The 20,759-nt window shown below is 44.0% G+C and overlaps 1 protein-coding gene across 2 annotated transcripts in view; it reads left to right on the top strand.

The window, feature by feature from the left end:
• The window catches only part of CERS6 (ceramide synthase 6), a 228,843-nt gene that overhangs the window by 191,968 nt on the left and 16,116 nt on the right, over nt 1–20,759 (top strand). For both annotated transcript variants that reach the window (XM_083153897.1, XM_083153896.1), the window contains exons 7-8: nt 2,895–3,023; nt 4,230–4,336. In XM_083153897.1, the coding sequence (XP_083010023.1) occupies nt 2,895–3,023; nt 4,230–4,336 (236 nt within the window). The remainder of the gene's footprint in view (nt 1–2,894; nt 3,024–4,229; nt 4,337–20,759) is intronic.

The following is a 20,759-nucleotide window of genomic DNA, read 5'->3' as shown; positions in this document are numbered from 1 at the left end:
GTCATCCTGGGCTCCGCCTAATGGGGGTGGGGGTGGGTCGGTGGCAGGGAAAATGCAGTAACACCACCTCTCCAGGACCACTTTAAGCCCTGATAAAGTTCGTATTATATGCTATAAAAACTTTCATTGAGAGTTTAATCATTTAGTAGTTGCGTCAATGGGTGAGAGGCTCGGGAATACAATTATTGGGCCTAGGGGGACAATATAAAGTTTGGCAAACATTGCTATAATCTTTGTGTGTATTCATATGAGTTACAAGAAAGGTTGGACTGGCCCACATGGGTAAAGGAGAAACCCCAGATGGGCCCCCTCCCTCCTTTGGGGAACAGGTTTAAGACTAATTATACATTACATACATGTGAAATGGAGTGCCACAAAGTTTTTCCAGTTGGTTGGCAAGATCTAATTTCTTTTTGGTTCCCTTAATTTCCTGCCCCTCATTGGCAGCTGGACATGCACTTCTATAGCACCTACCTAAAGTGACAAGTCCCTAGAGTACTGCTGGTAAACAATGCATTGTTGGAATTCCATACCTTGAAGGTATCAGGTCAAAGCAACTATTACTATCCTCTAGAGCCCTAATTCTCTCTGAATCTATCTATCTATCTATCTATCTATCAGTAAATGATTCTGGCACTCAGCTCCAGGGCCGCGGGGGTACCTGTCCTGCGGCTGTGTATATAAAGCTTGCGGCGGCAGCGGGGGGTCCCTGCAGTCAAGAAATAACGAGCGCTATCCGCCTGGCTACGCGGAAGCGCTTCTGTTGTGGAAACACTGGCCGCATGCTGATTGGCTGAGCCAATCAGCGTGCGCCGTGCGGCCAGTGTTTTTACACCAGAAGCGCTTCCGCGTAGCCAGGCGGATATCGCTCGTTATTTCTCCACTGCAGGGACCCCCGCTGCCGCCGCCGCAAGTTTTATATACACAGCCGCAGGACAGGTACACCCACCCACCCCCCCCCCCCCCCCCGGCACCGGGGCGCCCCCACCCCGACTCGCCTGGGGCGCTCCGGTGCCTTGCACCGGCCCTGCTCAGCTCCTTTACATAGTCTGGCCCTGTGCCCTCAGAAATGTTCAGGTCACAACACAGCAATAGGAATGCAGAAGCTGCGGCACTCGAGACTTGTCAAGAAAAAGACTGCAGGTAGCCACAGATATGTTGACGTTACAGCCTATAATAGGCTTTTTTCAAAACCGCTTACATGTAAGCAGTTTTGAAAAATCCCTATTAAAGGCTGAAACGTCAACATATCTGTGGCTACCTGCAGTCTTTTTCTTGACAAATCTTGAGTGCTGCAGCTTCCGCATTCCTCTATATATATATATATATATATATATATATATATATATATATATATATATATATATATAGAGAGAGAGAAAGAGAGAGAGAGAGAGAGAGAGAGAGGGAGAGAGGGAGAGAGAGAGAGAGAGAGAGAGAGAGAGAGAGGGAGAGAGGGAAAGTAGAGGAAGCACGGGCACTCAGGGACAACCATTGCAGGTAAAGACAGGGACCGAATGTATTCCATATAGGTCAGACCTATATGGAATACATTTGGTCCCTGTCTTCACCTGCAATGGTAGTCCCTGAGTGCCCGTGCTCAGGGCCGGCGCCACCACTAGGCAGCTCTAGGCATTTGCCTAGGGCGCCGGCACCTGGAGGGCGGCAGTTTTACTGTGTAAAAAAATTGCTGCCCCGGCGTCCCTGCAGTGCTGGGACGGTCAGAGTTGTCCGTGCCGTAGGGGTACCTGCGGCGCCATCATGTGTATAAAGCTGGCTGCGGCCGGCGGGGTCCCTGTAGTGAATAGCAAATAACTAGCGCTATGTGCGCGGCGACGCGGGAAGCGCTAGTTATTTGCTATTCACTACAGGGACCCCGCCGGACGCAGCCAGCTTTATACACATGACGGCGCCGCAGGTACCCCTACGGCACGGACACCCCTGACCGCCCCAGCACTGCAGGGACGCTGGGGCAGCAATTTTTTTACAGAGGTACCACCCCCCCCCCTCCCTCCCCCCGGCACCGGGGCGCCCCCACCCCGACTCGCCTGGGGCGCTCCGGTGCCTTGCACCGGCCCTGCCCGTGCTTCCTCCACTCTGCATAGAAGGTTTGCTATAGCCTCACCTCCAGCTGTTGGCACCAGGGCAAGGCAATCCACGCAGCTCACATAAGACATAAGACCTGAGTGACAATTCTCACTCCCTGTCTATATATATATATATATATATATATATATATATATATATATATATATATATATATATATAAAAAACTAACCTATGAATCAATCTTAAATTTGGTATGATGTTGTTTGAAAGTTGGTAGTACACAATAGTAATACCAACTTTCCTCAGCAACGACACTTGTCTAAACACAGGTACTAATTGATCCACCCTCTTATATATTTGTAGAATAGAACTGCACTCAGTCCATCACAGAGATACAGCAGCGGTGCTCCACTTTAATGGTCTTGTGATGCCAAATGATAACACTCACCAACACAATGAATGTGCAGAAAAGCTTTATTCCATCAGCATTCATTTTAAAACATCATATGTGGTCCCCTGCCACTATGTTCCTCTTGGAGGCCTTTCATTCTCCAGTCTGGCACTGGTTACAGCTGTGACAGTGAAAACTACAGGTATACTTACTCATAAACCTGAAGAATGATGGGAGTACACCAGCCACCCTAATAGTTGTTAATGCATTTGATTGGCTATACCACAGTAGCAATCCAATCAGCTGCACTGACAGTGAAGCCTGTACATTGGGCACCAGATTCTCCACGTTTTATTGATACACTATCTGGTAATCCATATACTGTATCTGTATAATTGTTTGTATATATTTAGATTTCTTTGGACATGTAAACATAATTTTTGTTCTTTTCTAGGACTTCTGCATCATGTTCCTCCATCATCTTGCAACAGTATCTCTCATTACATTCTCATATGTAAACAACATGGTACGTGTAGGTACCTTGGTGATGTGCCTTCATGACATGGCGGATGTTCTGCTAGAGGTGAGGCTCAACATTCCGAGTGGGGAATAGCTGACGTTGTAGGTATAGGTACTGTAGATACAGTAAATATACAATTATGTAGTAATCCTTTCCCCACTATATTCCTGCTGTCCTTTTGTTTTTTGTTCTTAAAAAAATTCCATACATCTACAGATCGATGACTTCCAGTGTCAACATTCTTAATATGTTGACATATTGCATTTCAACATCATGCCTGTGTCAACATTATCATGTCAAGAAAGCTAAATCTCACCATTCTAATTGTCTAAAAAAATATACTGTACCTTCTACTTCCACTGTGTAATTCTTAGGTGCAATTTATTAAATGTGAACTTCCACTCTAGCCATTGATTGCATCCCTGTTGTGTAATATTTCCAATTGATTCCCATCATCATGCTGTGGGCAATAGTGCCATAATTGCCCAATTTATAGTAAATCACACTATCATGTTCCTTTCACACTCCTGGGAGCCAGAATCTTATGAAAGTTCTGGTACGGTGGTCAAGCATGCGCCCAACTGTCACAGGGGTAGTTGTATAATGCAGTGATAAGGGAGGATAAGTGAGCCAGAGGAGAAGTGGCCCATGGCAGCCAATCAGCTGCTCTGTATAATTTTATATTATGCAAATTATATATGGTACCTCAGTGCTGATTGGTTACCATGGGCCACTTCTCCTCTGGCTCACTTTTGTCCCTTATCACTGCTTCATAAATCTTCCCCACAGTTCCTATACAGTATATATATAAACTGTTATTAATAAAAAGAATGAAACACAGACTTGTCACAAATTCAGGAGAAAATAGAGTACAAGCAATAAGACACCATCACTATTATATTTAGTCACTTCCATATGTAGCTAAGTTCATTGTGGCTGCCATTAATCGCATCCGTGACTGGTTTACAATGGTGCGCATGCACGCACAAAGGTGCGTGCGTATATTCACACCCGCAGCCCACTGACTCTCCATTGTGCAATCACGGGTGTGAACAGTCACACATGGCTACGTCTATGTGTTCAGAAATCCTCCTGCTCTGATCTGACTTTTAACTACAGAATCTTTGAGGTGGAAGTTTTGCTTATTTTCTTGTTTTTTTATATATTTTTGAAATGTATCCACAAAAACAGGATGGAAATAAAAATGTCATTGGCGGATAACATGTTGCATATGACGTCAGTTTACAGTTTCTCTTTTTTATATCCTAGGCTGCCAAAATGGCAAATTATTCCAAGTGTCAAAGACTGTGCGACCTCCTGTTTGTCGTGTTTGCTCTGGTGTTCGTAATTGCTAGGCTTGGTCTGTTTCCTTTATGGTAAGTAATGATGACATTGAACAAAATTACTTGTTTGAAATATGATCATTTTCCGAGCTTGTTAAGTATCTTTTTTTTTTTTTTTTTTTGCAACACCAGCATCCAGCTATTCAGGCGTTTACTGTATTGCTTAGATTCTATTTCTTTTTGAATGACTGATTCTTATTTGTGCTTATTATAATATATTTTTATGCAAGAATTTGCAGAGGATGAGACAGATATCTCATTATCAGCGAAGTTGTGAAACAGATTTGAAATGCAAGATTAAAACATTATAAAACTAAATACAAAAATCAATAGAATACATCACAGCATATGATATCTGTGAGGCATATTTATAGTGAGAAAAGCTCCCTCTTTCATTGTTGGTAGGGCTTATGTCGGTGCTGTAGACATCACTGGAGAAGACACATTTTCATGATGATGGTTGAGAAGCCACTGGGAACATGGTGAGAGCATTATGTTCCAGGAGACCTACTCATGTGCAGTCAGTGGCGTAACTAGAAAGTTGGCTCCCCCCCTGCAAAAAAAAGTTTGTGTTGCCCCCGCATATCTATCTATCTATCTATACACACCACATAGCATTTAGTGTATATATATATATATATATATATATATATATATATACTCCTGAAGGACTGGGGTCAGGCAGGCTGCACACTGGGCAAGGGTTGCTCTATGCAGCGTTATTCACCGCTGCTGCACCTTCCCCCCCCCCCCCCCCCCCCCATCATGTGGACGCTCCCACCATCCTGAAGTACCTATGGTGCAGACCTCTGCTAGCACACTTCTAGCAGTGCAGAGACTTGCACTCCTCAGCGGCTGTGTTGTGGGCACTGGTCCCTCGTTCCTCAGTGGTCAGAGCGGGACCAATCAAGCGGCGCCAGGGAATCTGGGTGCAGGGGGAGGAGTCCTGGATGCGGGCATCAACTGTTGCAGCAGAGCAGTGCGCTTTTGTTCTCAGCGCCCCCCCCGCAGACCCCACGGCGCTGGCTCCTCCAAGCCACCGCAGGGTCTGTTACATTATAGTTACACTACTGTGTGTAGTAGACTATGATGCAGTACTAGAACCTACAGTGAGAGAGGAGGGGGCCTGCACGATGACTGCACACATGCTCCTCCCCTTTTACCTCCAGGGAAAGGGGAAAATAAATGTTCTGTTTTGCTAATTCTGGATGGCAATAACAAGAAAAGCATAATGTCCATGGACTTATGGCCAACCTCCCCGAATGTGGTTGCAAGCAGAAAGTAGACCCCAGGTTATGAATCAAAACTGAAAATAATTAAGTATGGATCAGTAATCAGAGAATTTGCGAATCGAGCGATTATCGAATGACTGCACATGGCCACCATATGCATCGCACATATGCAAAGGGAATTAGTATCTCAAAATTCATATGGATCGTAAACACAATGTGGACAGAGTTTGATGGACAGGAAGCCGGCATTTGGGGGTAAACCTGCCATTTTCTGGGTGTGGTGGAAAAAAACGCAGGTGTGCCCAGCCGTTTACACAGACAGCGAGAAACTATTTGATGGTTCGGGAATTGCGTATGGATTTGCGATACATTCCCAATTCTCTTGCAATTTATCAAGGGGTGTTTTTCTCTTTCTGTCTAAGCAGCTTTCTCCTCGCAGTTCACTACAAATTCTCACATTAACAATCCATGCCGAATTATCCCCTAAACTTTCAAAGAAAAGAGGACGACACCTACTGTAAACCACGCCGGGAGCTCCCTTATATTTTGGAACAGCTTTGCTGTGTCTGGGATATGATACCTTGAATCTGTGCAGGACACAAAGAGATTTCAAGACTATCAAGGTATTCCTGGCCCCAAATAACTTACACCGTTCATGCAAGACTGTGGCTGTTTTGGAAAGCCACATCCAATTTGACATGAAAAATCATGACTGGATATTAGTAATATTAAAAATAAAGCATGCTTTTTACAAACTAGAGTTATGCCCCCCATACACGGTCCATTTTTTCGGTCCGTTCTGTACTTTTAAAGTACACATCGGATCGGATCGCATCCCTAGTGCATGCAGTGTGCATGCACTGCGATCCGTTCCGATGTGTACCTAGTGCAAAAAGTATGTGCAGCACATACTTTTTGTACCGTACTATGTGATGCGCGGGAGCGCGCATCGCATAGTACAGAACGGAGCCCTACACAACGGACCGTGTATGGGCTCCTTTAGATTTACTAATTGTGAGTTCTTAGAAGTGAGATTCTATCCTCTGGAAGGTGCTAAATATGACAATTCGAATTTGATTGCTTGCTATGCTTTGCCTAATGTACTGTAAGCAGAATGGAAGAAGCTAATGTGTATACCTTGCTGTAGTCATTGAAACAATATTGCTTCCCGCGTGATATGCAACAAGATCACACATAGGGAGTTATGCAAAAAAAAGAAGGTAAAGTAATATATAATTTGACTTTATTTGACCTGCGACAGATATTTCAAAACCGCGTTTCTAATATGGGGGGGGTGTATTTGGACCTGACCGCTTCTGTGCGGATTTGTAATCCTATTTATTATCGAATGACTGCACATGCATACTGATCGTAGCATTGACCAAAAGTCATCACACATGCAAAAGGTCGACATGAAAATGGTTGAAAATGGTGTCTATGTCGAAATCAATGTATAAGTGTACCGCGTCACCTCGCATTATTTTCTGCACTCACCATGCACTTTTATAGTCCAGCTGTATGCCCACTTAAGTCATGAAGTAAGAACAAGTTGGTTTTAGAAACAATCACGAAAAACTCATGTCGCCCTTTTCCTGCATCGACCATGTGCATGTCGACCTTTTGTTTGTGTGGACCTTTTGACAATATCGACTGAAAACCTGTCGACCCTTTTCATGTTTCGACCTATTTGCCTGTCGACCAATAGTGGTTGACCTATTGACTGTTAACCGGATCCCATGTTGATGGACCACCTACTCTCCCAGTAGTCCCATGTTAATGGATAATGCTAAGAAGAGTATGTATTTGTAATGCAGAGATAAGAGTACAATGTCTGATGGCACATCTAACCAGACGTTCCTTGGGTCTTCTGATTTCATCTATGACATGGTCATACACATACAGTAATTTGTTCTATGCAAAATGTCTAGAACATGTGGAGGAAGAGAGGAAGAGAAAGCTTTTGAGATCATGTGTTTGTATGGCCTTTAAATAAATAAATAACCATCCTGCTACACTAAAATTGTACGTACAAGCTAAACATTGCTTCTATTATCAGTTCAACTGCACAACAGGCTAGTTTATATGCTGTTTAAATTGTACTGTTGTTTCTGGAATCTTTTCTTTCTTTATAAATCCCCTGTTCACTGACATCCATGGCAAAGATAGTTGACACTTTGAAACTTTTCTTTCTATTGTTAGTCGGTGAAGTTTAAGCGCCAGGCAAGCATAATCATACATTGTCTTTTACAATTATACTCTGATTGGCTCTGACTCTACTGCCTTAAATAAGTCAAATACAAAACACTCCAGACTCTTGCCGTCTCTTTAAATAAAACCATTGGCGTTTGAAAATGTCATTAGCAGTCCTGAGTCATTCACAGTCCTGTGTTTAAGGTGCAATTATCTAATGGAGAGGCAGACATTATTAGTCTTTGACATAAGTAGTAATGTTGCACCATTATTATCTATATTCATACTAGCGCGTGAACAGGAGTTTAATATTCAATAGGATTGCGTGTCTTGGTAATTAGTGCTCAGCGTATTGAACAATAGAAATTTACATCCCTTTAGCTTTATCAAAAATTCAGTTCATGCTAATTTGCTGTGTGAATTGCCCATTATCATTTTTGAATCTGGTGCTTTGCTAAATCCATGATTACATGTAAGAAGACCAAAGGATTTAAAAAAAAATTATAATTATAGTCTATAAGTTACAACTTAAAAATCGGTTTCTGTGCATTTCCAAAACCAGGTATCTGCTCATGGATAGAGATTGTAAGTGTATAGTCTGTCAGCAGACCAAACTTCCCTTGTATGGCTGGCGAATGGGTGGTCAGGGTGCCATCTGCCCACGGCCTTTAGAATTGTACTACTCCACTGCCATCAGGATGCAGAAGGGTGCAGGATGCAGAATCTATAGGATGATTTTGCTCCCTGACTGCTGCTCATTAAGAGATTAGATCTGAAGTCAAGTGCTCTGGACCAGGTTTTTATCCAGGATGTCTCTGTACATTGCTACATTCATCTTTCCCTTTAGTATTCGAGTTCCTGCCTCTGAAAAACATCTTCACAACATGATGCTTGCCACCACCATGCTTCACTGTAGGGGATGGTATTGTCCTGATGAGTGGTACCTGGTTTCCTCCAAACATGACGCCTGGTATTCACGCCAAAGAGTTACATTTTTATCTCATCAGACCAGTGAATTTTGTTTCTCATGGTCTGAGAGTCCTTCAGGTGCATTTTGGCAAAATCCTGGTGGGTTGCCATGTGCTAAGGAGTGGTTTCCATCTGGCCACTCCACCATACAGGCCTGATTGGTGGTTTGCTGTAGAGATGTTGTCCTTCTGAAAGGTTCTCCTCTCTCCACAGAGGAATGCTGTAGCTCTGGAAGAGTGACCATCAGGTTGTTGTTCACCTCATTGACTAGGGCCCTTCTCCCCCAATTGCTCAGTTTAGATGGCCGGCCAGCTGTAGGAACAGTCCTGGTGGTTCTGAACTTCTTCCATTTACAGAGGATGGAGGCCACTGTGCTCATTGGGACCTTTAAAGCAGCAGATATTTTTCTGTACCCTTCCCCAGATTTGTGTCTCGAGACAATGCTGTCTCTGTGGTCTACAGACAGTTTCTTTAACTTCATGCTTGGATGGTGCTCTGACATGCACTGTCATGTGTGGGACCTTATATAGACAGGTGTGTGCCTTTCCAAATCATGTCCAATCAAATGAATTTACCACATGTAGACTCCAATTAAGCTGTAGGAACATCTCAAGGATGATCAGTGGAGACAGGATGCACCTGAGCTTTATGAGAAATGTTGTGAATACTTATGTGCATGTGATTTCTTCGGGTTTTTTTTGTTTTTTTTTAATACATTTTCCAAAATTTCCTCCAAAAAAAATTGTTTTAATTATTGTTGTCATTATGGGGTATTGTGTGTGTAGAATTTTGAGGGGAAAACTTAATTTATTCCATTTTGGAATAAGGCGATAACAAAATGTGAAAAAAGTGATGTGAATACTTTCTGGATGCGCTGTATATGGCCTTATGGGCTGTCTCTTAAAAAAATGTAGTGGACAAATCATTGGGGCCAGGTGGGATACATCTAAGGATACTAAGAGAGCTAAAGGGGTACTGGTAGTGCTGGTAACACAATTAACAGAATTATTCAACTATTCATTAGCTACAGGAGTAATTCCAGAGGACTGGAAAAGAGTGAACATAGTGTTACTGCACAAAATTGGAAGCAAGAAAGACACAAAAAGCTACCAACCAGTGAGCCTCTTGCCAGTAGTTGGGAAATTGATTGGAATTCACAACAATTTACAGGTTCCCGAACAGCATGGATTTATTCAGGGGAGATCGTGTCAAGCAAACCACATTGACTTTTTTGACTGGGTGGCCAAAGTAATAGATAAAGGAGGAGCCATAGATATAGCTTTTCTAGACTTCATTTGGCTTTTAACACTGTCCCACATCACAGACTGATAATAAATTCGAAAGCAAGGTATTGGATATTTCGATGGTTCAATGGATCCAAGGTTGCAGGAAATAAAGGTTCCAGTAAATGGAGTGCATTCACAAGAGGTTATTGTTAAGAGTGGAGTACCCCAGTGATCTATACTTGGACCAGTGTTTTCTATTATCATTATTGCTGACATTGCAAATGGTGTTGAAAGGAAAGTTTGCCTTTTTGCGATGACACAAAGGGATGATGCCCCAGGGTAGAAACACTAGGAGAGGTTTAAACAAATGACTGGATGATCGAGGTAGACTAGAGGAATGGTCAAAAGCATGACAATTACAGTTTAATGCAAAAAATGCTAAATCATGCACTTGGGTCTCAAAAGTCCAAAGACAAAATATAGTTTTAATGGAACTACATTTGAAACTACTGAAAAGAAAAGGGATCAAGTCACTCTTTTAGGTGACCTAAAGGCAGGTAAGCAATGTAACAAACAAAGCAACAAGTAATGCAAGTCAGATGCAGAATGAAAGAAGTAATAATGCCACTGTATAGGTCATTGGTACAACCTCATCTAGAATTCTGTGTCCAGTTCTGGAGATCATACAGTACCTCCAGAAGGATTTAAATACATTAGAGACGGTGCAAAGAAGGGCAACTTAAATGGTACATGGCTTAAACTGCAAAACTTACCCAGAAAGACTTAAAAATCTCAATATGTATAGTTTGGAGCAGAGAGGGAAAAGGGGAGGCATGATAGAAACTTTGAAATATATCAAGGGTTTTAACAAGGTCTAGGACTAGGAGGGAAACATTCTTCAGATGAAGAGAAGTATTAGAACACAAGGACATGCACTGACACTGGAGGCAGGTACATCCAGGGGAAATCTGAGGAAAAGTTACAGATCGTTTCTAATCGGCAGTATTGTGGTTTACAGCAAGTACCAAAATCTATCCCAAAGGAGGAAATATCAGGAAAAGGGTGAAGGGTGGGGAGGATGTCATGTAGAAATTTTATATTATTTCTAGTCCCAAATGGTTTGCGTACAAGGCATGTGTTCCATGAAGGAACCATAAATGGAAGGTTAGGGAGAAGCCAGGAGGACACCCTACAGCAGAGCAGTAGCCCATATTTAAAGGATAAATCTAAGTGAAGACTTATTTCTTTACCTTTGTCATGGGTACATGCTACAATACATTGGTTTTCTTAAATTACTATTTGTGGATGTGCGGTTAGGGCACTGCTGGCACTAGATCTCTGAAGACTTATTTGGCTTCAGCCAGTCATATATTATCCACAAACATCCCCCCAAAAAGTAAGCACATTATAATGTAATAAGCACAGCATACATTTCTATCCTCTTACGAAATTTACGTGTGTTGAATTGTGACAGTTATGCCTGGGTTGATCATGTGATTGAGTTACATCATAAATAGAACATCTGATGTCACACAGCATGGGTGTAAATGTCATTGCTGGGTGCAGTACAGTTAGTTATCAGAAAAACCAAGACGGTTCATAATGATAAATAATATTTATTAACTGTACTTAATATAAATATAAATATCAATAATGATAATATAACTGATGATAATGTAAAACAAAATATCTAAAAATTAGAAAAAGGATAGATGTCACACCAGGTGATATATATTGAAATTGAAAATCAGATAAAAGTCATGGAATATTCCAAAACTGCATGGGAGATGATATCATGGGGGAAATTTACTAAAGGAAATTTGTAAAAAAAATGGGTGTATTTGTATCCAGCAATACACTTATTTTTGACATTTCTATACCGAAAATACGGCAATTCGTATTCGTATTGATGTGCTATCAATACGAATACGAATTGCCGTATTTTCGGGATAGTAAATGTCAAAAATAAGTGTATTTCTGGATGCAAATACACCTTTTTTTTACAAATTTACTTTAGTAAATTTCCCCCCATATTACCAATTTCAAGGTGATTCACTGGTGGGTACTGGATATTTGGGGGGTGAATTGAGGTCCCGTTAGTTGTAGATAAATCACAGTGTTCCCAATATGTATATGTGCTCTATGATTTCAAGAGCTCAAGATGTCCTGATGTTGACCACTTGGCGTCTGGCCTGCTTTTAGGGATCGGGCTAGATATCCCAGAAGAAAGTGGACCACTTTAGCAGTCTCTGGTGTTGCTCTATCCAGGGCCAGTGCAAAGTCTCTCTACGCCCCAGGCAATCCCCCCGCCGCCCGCCCCCGCGCTCCGGGGGGTGGTGAGCGGACGATACTGTGGCACAGGGGTGGGGGGTGATGGCCGTCTGATTCCCGCTGACCAGTGGGGGCGGGGTGTCCAGGAGGGGCAGCGTTGATTCACGGGGCGGGGGAAATGCTCACCTGCTCCCTGCTACTGCTATGGTACCTCTCTATGGTACCTCTCCTCGGCGGCCAAGTACCGCCCTCCATTGGCCGCCGATGAGGCCACTGGCTCTTTGTGTTCAGGAGATGGATTGCAGGTAAGTGGATAGGTCGCAATAAGTGAATCAGCTCAACGCGTTTCCCCGGATAGATCAGCTTCCAGCTTCTTCAGGAGCACTTGCTACTAAAGGAACCTCAATTCACCCCCCAAATATTCAGTACCCACCAGTGGATCGCCTTTAAATTGGTATTGTGATATCATCTCCCATGCAGTTTTGGAATATTCTGTGACTTTTATATGATTTTCAATTCCAATATATACCACCTGGTGTGACATCTATCCTTTTTCTAATTTTTATATATTGTGTTTTACATTATCATCAGTTATATGATTATTGATTTTTATATTTCTCTCAAGTATAGTTAATAAATATTATTTATCATTGTGAACCGTCTATATTATTCAGCCAGCGCTGGCAAACCCTGTTTATCTCTAAAAAATTTTAGGGGCTTGACAACCCCTTGTTAGCTGCTGATAATAGCGCACCACAAACCCATTGATTCACAGTTAGTTATCAGTTGCTTGGTAACAAGAATAAACGGTACTGTATATAATTAACTGGTCTTCAGCCACTAGCTGGGCTATTTTTTTATACAGTATCACAATCTCAGGTAAGTTTATTTTATATGTTAGTGTTTGTGTAGCTGGCGTGATTCCGTGTTCCTGCGGCGCCTGGATGGTGGTTGGAGCTTTGCCCGGTGCTATCATTTTTGAAACTTGTGGTAACCAGCCTACAGCGGTTACCCATCCGGTACGAGTCTTTATTGATTATACATGCTGCTACACCATATTGTGTTTTATTAAATACAGTTTTACACTATGGAGCACTCCTCTGCTTCTTTCGGTACTTATATGTTAGTTGGGCGCCCTCTAAGCTATTTGCTTAGTTTTCCGCATCCCCTCGCGGGGCTCACTACGCTCGCCACGCTTCAGGCTCCCTGTGCTCGCCACACTATATAAAATCAACTCCATGCCGACATGGATAGTGGGGGTATGAGCATACTAACTATAGTGGGCGCCCAACTAACATATAAGTACCCTTTTTTCTAACAGATCTTTTAACCCCATGAGTCCGGGGTTCTCTTTGGAGGAAGCAGCAGTCCGTGTTCAGACTTACCTATCAAAGTGTATGAGAGATGCTTGACTGTGACTTTTACCTCACAGAAATTAGCTTTAATGAAAAAAGCAGCGTCAACTGTGTTGTATACTTTGTATACATATTCGGATTCATTCTCAGTTGTATATATTTTGCACATCAAATGAATCAGCGTAATCTTGCATAATACCGTAGGTTGTCGCTTCCAGGTGTTTCATTTATGTGAATAGGATACAAAGCGGCCAAGAGTGTACTTTTATACTTTCCTAATGGGTTGTCCTAAATTTTAATCCTAACATTGGCTGCTGAATCATCCTGAATATTTGTCAACAGAAGGACTTTGATTATGTACTGCAGCCCTTCTATGTTACTACTACTAATGATGTCTGCCTACAGAGCACTCTCCCTGCCTTCCAGAGCTGCGCTTATTGTGTCAGCAGCAAGTTGATTACAATTCAGTTGCTTTACCATCTTCATTACACACTAAAATCCGGTCCATTACTCATGTTGGTTTTATTGCAAATTACATTACTGATAGTTTGGCATTATACAAATTATCACAGTATCTTAGAAAATCACTTTACATAAACTAATGTTGCTGCAAGTCTTAAAGGTGATGTTTACCTCATTATAAATGCATTCTTTATATGACATTACAATACAAAAAAATGCGTGGTTCCTACAAGTCTTTCGTGAATTAATCTATCAATTAAACAGATAAAAGTGGTGCTCTTTATCAAATCAATTATTTTTATGTCTGCAATACTGTTAGGGCAGTATTCAATGCTTTTTACGAGCTGTGACAGCAAGCAGTGCTGACTGCTTCCTGTCACAGCTCGCACGGTCAGTATTCAACTGACCCCCTTGCCGCCAAAACAGCGAGGCTTGCGGCTAAATGTAGCAGGCTCCCTGCATTAGTCGTGAACCTCGCCATTTGGGGGAATCCTTGCTGTCCTCTGCCAGCGAGGATTCCCTCGGAACATTGAATAAGGTGAGCAGTCGGCGAGGGGGTTAATCGGCAAGGGTCGCTTGTTTTCGGCAATCCTCACCGTTTAACCCCCTCGCCGGCCGCATTGCATACGGCCCTTAATGTTAGCAGCTGCATACGCAACATATTTTCTTTGACGACTCTCTGATCTTTGTGGGTACAGTTGAGCAGTGTGCTCTTGTACACATTGAACAAAGTTCTGGAGAAGTATAACCAGGACAATTTGACATGTCTTGCATATTTATTAGGAAAATTCAGTTCAAATTGGTGTTTATAGGAGAAGACTGACAGCAGCATTCCAAAGCACAGAATTCCCACATCTGGGTGGAAGTATTCATCTCTACCCCATCAACCCTTCCGGTGATGTATAGATGATAGACAATGTCTAGGTCGACAGTAACTAGGTCGACCACTAATGGTCAACAGTGACTAAGGGCGGGATGTACTAAAGGGAAAATGCGCATTTTCCTATGTACTATTACCCGGCCGCACCGATTTCGCCGGGCAGGGTATCGCCACCCAAAGGTGGCGATACCCTATAGAAGCCTATGGACTTCTTTTTTGCCGCCCGCCGCCTCGCCGCAACCCCGCCGACTTGCCCACCCCCCCCCTCTCCCCCTCCCTTGGGCTTACCTTCTTGCAGGTCCTCCTGGACCCCGGAAGGTAAGCCCTTCCTCCCCCTAGCAACGCAGCCGGATGTCCTTATGGCTGCAGGGGGAGGAGGAGGCGCCGGGGACAGCTAAGCAGGCGTGTAGGCATCAGGAGGCGGCAGGGAGGAGACGGAGACCCCCCCGCAGACCACAGTATAGGTATCGCGTGGGGTCTCCGTTACCGCACCGCGATGCCAGCCGCATATGTTAGTACATATGCACTGGCATCGCGGCGGACAGCTGGCGAAGGGCGGCGATGTATATTAATACATCCCGCCCTAAGTGGACACCAAAAAAGTGTTGATGTGACTTAGGTCAACACTGCCAAAAGGTTCCCCAGCTGCCAAGCATAGGGGAAATGCATACATCAGGACAAGGTATGTATGGAGGGTACTGTACGGTACTGTACTGTATAGTGGCGGCTCTCACCTCGGTGGAGGAGACGGGCTGCCGCAATGTTGCCCCCCCCCCCCCCCCTGTGAGTGCCGGACACGTTCCTGACAGTCGGATCCCGACTGTCAAAACGCTGACAGCCGGGTGCCCGACGGCCACCCGCTATTTTCCCTCATGGGGGTCCACAACCCCCATAGAGGGAGAATAGAATAGGCTACCCCACCGTGCCCGCTACGGGCTTTTTTGCATTTGCCATGCTGTCTGAGTCCGGGCAGTCGGGATCCCGAGTTCGGAACCCCATACCACACCCCCCTCCGCTGTCACGCTTCTGGTCCATGCCAGTCCCCGCTGCTGGTCCTAGCCTCTATGGAGCTGCATTGGGAGCAGATTTATGGAAGCATATCGATGTTCCCGTGTCCGGCACTTGCGCAGAACCCATTTTGGTTTACTGCCCCGCAGCAGCCCATAAAGAGGCACTACGGAGGGAGGGAACACCTCCCAATGGTACTGCCTTGGGTGACTGGCAGGTCGGACCAGTCATAGTGAAGCCAGTGCAGTCTCACAGACTGCATCTGGCTTCACACAGAGGCGGATTTTACCTGGAGGGCTGCAGCCCATAGGTAAAAACCGCCACTGACTACACCCCATGTACATCATTACAGCCAATCCAGTCCGTACCACCCACTACTTTGTCCTAAGGCACAATGCCCAGGATTTATATACATTACCATTAGAGAGGCTGTGACTCTGAGCTTTTAAATAAGCTCTTTCAAATGGTATACCTGGTGCCTTGTCATATTTACAAACCTATTCGGCGGGGCGGTGTTTCAGCGCTTGGTAAGCAGCTATCTTCGCTGCTTACCGAGCCAACGTGAATTAGGCCCATAGTCACATAATTAGAACAATACTAAATGTCTATTTTACATCTACCTCACCGGCAATGCAACGTGGGTTTTGTTGAGGTGCAAATTGCACTTTTTTACTTGCTCCTAATTCAAGTTCAGAATCTCCATTTAAAATCTAGGCATTCTTTGCTGTTTCAATTGTTACAGAGGTTAATTATGTGAAGGGTACATGTGTCATATGTGTAGGACTGTGAATCAAATTGTTTTTTTCTTTTAAAAAAACTTGATGAAAAGAAACTAGTATTTGAATTAAGTCAATGGCGCACAGCTAATATTTTCAGAAACCTGCCCTTGACCTGTTTGTGTGTGTTCTGCCTGTTTTAATGCTGTAGGCAGAACACACAATGAGAAGGGAATTCCAATGCACTGGCTGCATAAAGGGAATTGCTCACAACAAGATAATAGCCTGCTGATAATACAAGGAAGAACATCAGACTTTAATCCCTTATTTTATAAGGGTCATTGATTTTAAATGCTTTATAATGAATGCTGAATATAAAAACCAGTGAAGGCTACAGTATAACTATAAGCCAGAATAAAGTGCTTCAAATAAAGTCGTGTGAAAATGTGTTGACTGTTTGGGGCCTCTTTTCTGGAAGTGTAGGTTCAAGTGGCACTGGGGCTACCACCCGTCTGGGATAACGGCAAACAGTCATTTAGCCCGTTGTCCGGACTATACAATGTCTGGGAACACACAAAGTCCCTCAGCCATACTCACTCACTGGGCGGGATTCACTAATAACCCCCGCTGCACATCGCCGGCATTCGCATTGTTAATAGTCGCATATGCATTAACATATGCGATTATTAACTCAAAGGCGAAGGCCGGTGATGTGCAGCGGGTTCCCCCCTCCCTCCCTGCACCCTTACCAGCTCCGTTTCCTCCTCCCTGCACCCGTAAGCTGTGCAGGGAGGAGGAGGTCACTGGTCCGGGCAGCACAGCAGGAGGCTGCCCGGACACAGGTGAGGGGGGTGCGTCGCAGATCGGCGGTGGGCGCACGGGGCGGCAGGGGATGCGAAGGGAAGCCCATAGGCTTCCATGGGGTTACGCCATCTAGAACTGGCGTAACCCCCTGCAGTGAAGCCCCAGCGGTGGGGCTTTGCTGCATATGGAAATGCGGTAAAAAACCCGAAAACTGTGTTTTTACGGCATTTTCAGTTTGGTGAATCTCGCCCACTGACTCTGTCTCCTCTGAGTCTGATGTTCAACCAGCCGCTGCGCTGACAGTAACGCTGCGGCTGAGAGTAAGATGCGCAATGCATTGTATGCACACGCCACTGGCCGGCCTGGGTCTGTGAATTCAGCGTGTGAGTAAACTGCGTAATCAGTAGCAGACGCTGCCCGGGCCGACTCTTGAGTCTTTCTGCAGCAGCTCCTCAAGGATGCTGAGGCAGCACCTGGCGCCTTTTACAACCAACCTGGCTGCTGGCTGGCCGCTGTCAGTGAATTATTCTGTGAGTATTATGCTCTACCAAGTGTGGGAAGGTGGGTCAGTTGGTGCTGCTGATTCTGGGGTTTGTCCAAAATGGCCCCTTTAGACTTATAGATATGAAGGAATAGCACACTCAGGATGGGATGGGTGGGGATAGGGAGGAGGGGGGAATGGCTGCTGTCAATGTCTGTCTCACTCTCTGCTGTTGTTGGGCGCCCTGGAGCCTGGCGTTGCCTCTGTCCGCACCATGGCAACAAGCTTTGCAGGCACTCATGAAAACGAGCATTTCACTTCTGCGTGGCAAAGAGCATTTTACTTCCCAGTGGCAATGAGCATGTAATCCCCATGGCATCAAGCATGAAGGCCCTGGCATCGAGCATGAAGCCCCTGGCATTTAGCATGATACTTCTCACAATTAACATGTAGGTAAGCTGCACTTATGTGGCATAATTTGTAATAGCCATTATGGTGTGTTTTATAATATTTAATGGGCATCACAGGGGTGTGGCATAATGTGTAATGGGCATCATGGTGTGTGGCATAATGTGTAATGCGCATCACAGTGTGTGGCATAATGTGTAGTGGGCATTATGGTGTGTGGCATAACGTGTAATTAGCATTACGGTGTGAAATCAAGAACAGAATTGAAGCAAAGTTTAAAAAAAAATCATGATAAAGCGGGTCAAGGGGCAGGGCTGTGGGCGGGTCAATGGGTTGGCTGTGTGTGGGTCAAGGGGCGGGCCACTGACCAGGAATATCACAACACAAAGGTGGTAACCCTAAGTGGCTTGTGCAAGAGGGGTGGTGTCCTTATTTGCATCAACATTGTCCACCCAAAGTGTACTGGAGCAAATTGCAGTGAATCACATCTTTGAGCTGCTTCCCAACATCACTAGAGGGTTCCCTGCTCTTCCCAGGCCCCTCAGATATTCCAGGAGATTAGGTATAGTTGCATATGTGGACCAATAAGCTTGTGTCGATCCTGCCTATGTTGGACTGGCGGCTTCGTCTGCTGGGTCCCCAATGTACGTTGACCTTACCACATTCCCTATTGACAAGAATGGAGACTGCAGTTTTCAGTGTTTGGTGTTTAATCACCTTGTATTTCCTTTATATCATGCACAAGGCTTTTGTTAGCTTTATTGATATTTAAAATTGTCTTTTGTGCTGGATTTTCAGTCACAAATGTGCTCATTAGGGTCCCTAATTTTCATGGGGAAAAGAGAACAGTAAAACAGATAACGCAGATATGCAGCGTGTATCTGTCAGGTCAGCTTAGTTCTCCAGAGAGAAATATTATTCCGACAGATTATGTTCTTTGTTACTAGCAATGTACCTTTTGATTGCTACTGTTAAACTTGATACTGTAGAAGCCTATAAGTAATTTAGCAAAGATCAAACAGTACTCATACAGTTATAGCTGGATGCTGAGGTTTTAATCATCAATTGCCATAGGGAACCTTCTGGTTAAAGAAATATAGAGTGGCTTCAGACATTGCAATATCGGTTCCCTAGGAACTAGTGTCATCACTGTGGCTAAGGTTGGATTATTGGTAATAACTTGAAAAACGTGTGTCGACCTTGTGGATATTGACCATGTCCATGTTGACATTAAGCTTGTATCGACCTTCTGGCAATGTTGAGTTATGGTATGCCGACCATTTCCACGTGTCGACCTAGTCACTGTCGACCGTTAGTGGTCGACCTAGTGACTGTTGATCTACATTATGGGCAGTATTCAATGCGGCCAGCGAGGGGTTTAAACGGCGAAAACAAGTGACCCCTGCCATTTAACCCCCCATGCCGGCCGCTCACCGTATTTAATTTTTCCGGGGGAACCAGATTCCTCCAAACAGTGAGGCTGGCGGCTAATGCAGGGAGCCCGCTGCATTTAGCCACGAGGCTCGCTGTTCTGGTGACCGCACACGCCGTTTCCACGTCACTGTAACAAACCCTCTGCTCACAAAATGCATTGAATATACCTCATTTTCTACCCACTATACCGTAACCGCTGGGAAATGGAAGAATTTCTATTTAGTTGTCACCTCACATTACAAAATAACACTTGGCTTACATAACAGTAGATTTGCCCTTGTTTATTATCTCTTCCACATAATCCTTTTCTCTTTTTCTACATCCCTCCTCTCCATCATATTCAGGTTTGATAACCCTTTTCCCTGCAAAAACTTGGTGGAACCTTCTGTTCGCAGGACATACTGTAAGCATGCTATTTTTAGGGAGACCATTTGAAAACCAGAGGTCCAAAAATATAACAGGCTTAGAGGTGGAATACACGACACAATAACTTTGCTCATACCCAATTTAGACACACCACATAAAACCATGTCTAGCATATTCCTTTCCCTGCACGAGGCATAACTGAACAGAAAAAAAAATGTGTAGACTGTATTTTACCTCCTAGGAAATTGGCGGTGTAGAAGTGCACCAGTAAGGGGAATTGGATGCTGTATCCTGTACTGTGGGAGATTTAACTGAAAGGCAGAAGTATCCCTTTCACAGCTGCAGTATAACCGGTGCTGTGTGACTTTGCAGCAGTCGGTGAGACTAGAGAATTCTTTTGCTACAAAGCATCTTTGCTCTGAATTTATAAGGTTAAATGCGACACTGACTAAAGGACCTTTGAAATCCTGTTATGAATGATTTCACTTAAGTCCATCTGGATTGCATATAAGTTAGCATTGGATTCTACCTCAATGTATATTAACTGAAAACCCACTATGTGGGACATTGGGCCTCATTCAGAGATGTAGGCTAATTTCACCACAGCTACAAATTTGTATACAGTAGCTGTACGAAAATATGCAAATACCCTAG

Source organism: Crinia signifera, chromosome 7 (genome assembly GCF_055691185.1).
Source record: "Crinia signifera chromosome 7, ASM5569118v1, whole genome shotgun sequence".
Taxonomy (NCBI): domain Eukaryota; kingdom Metazoa; phylum Chordata; class Amphibia; order Anura; family Myobatrachidae; genus Crinia; species Crinia signifera.
The sequence above is the reverse complement of the archived record's forward strand: the minus strand, read 5'-3'. Positions and strand labels throughout refer to the sequence as shown.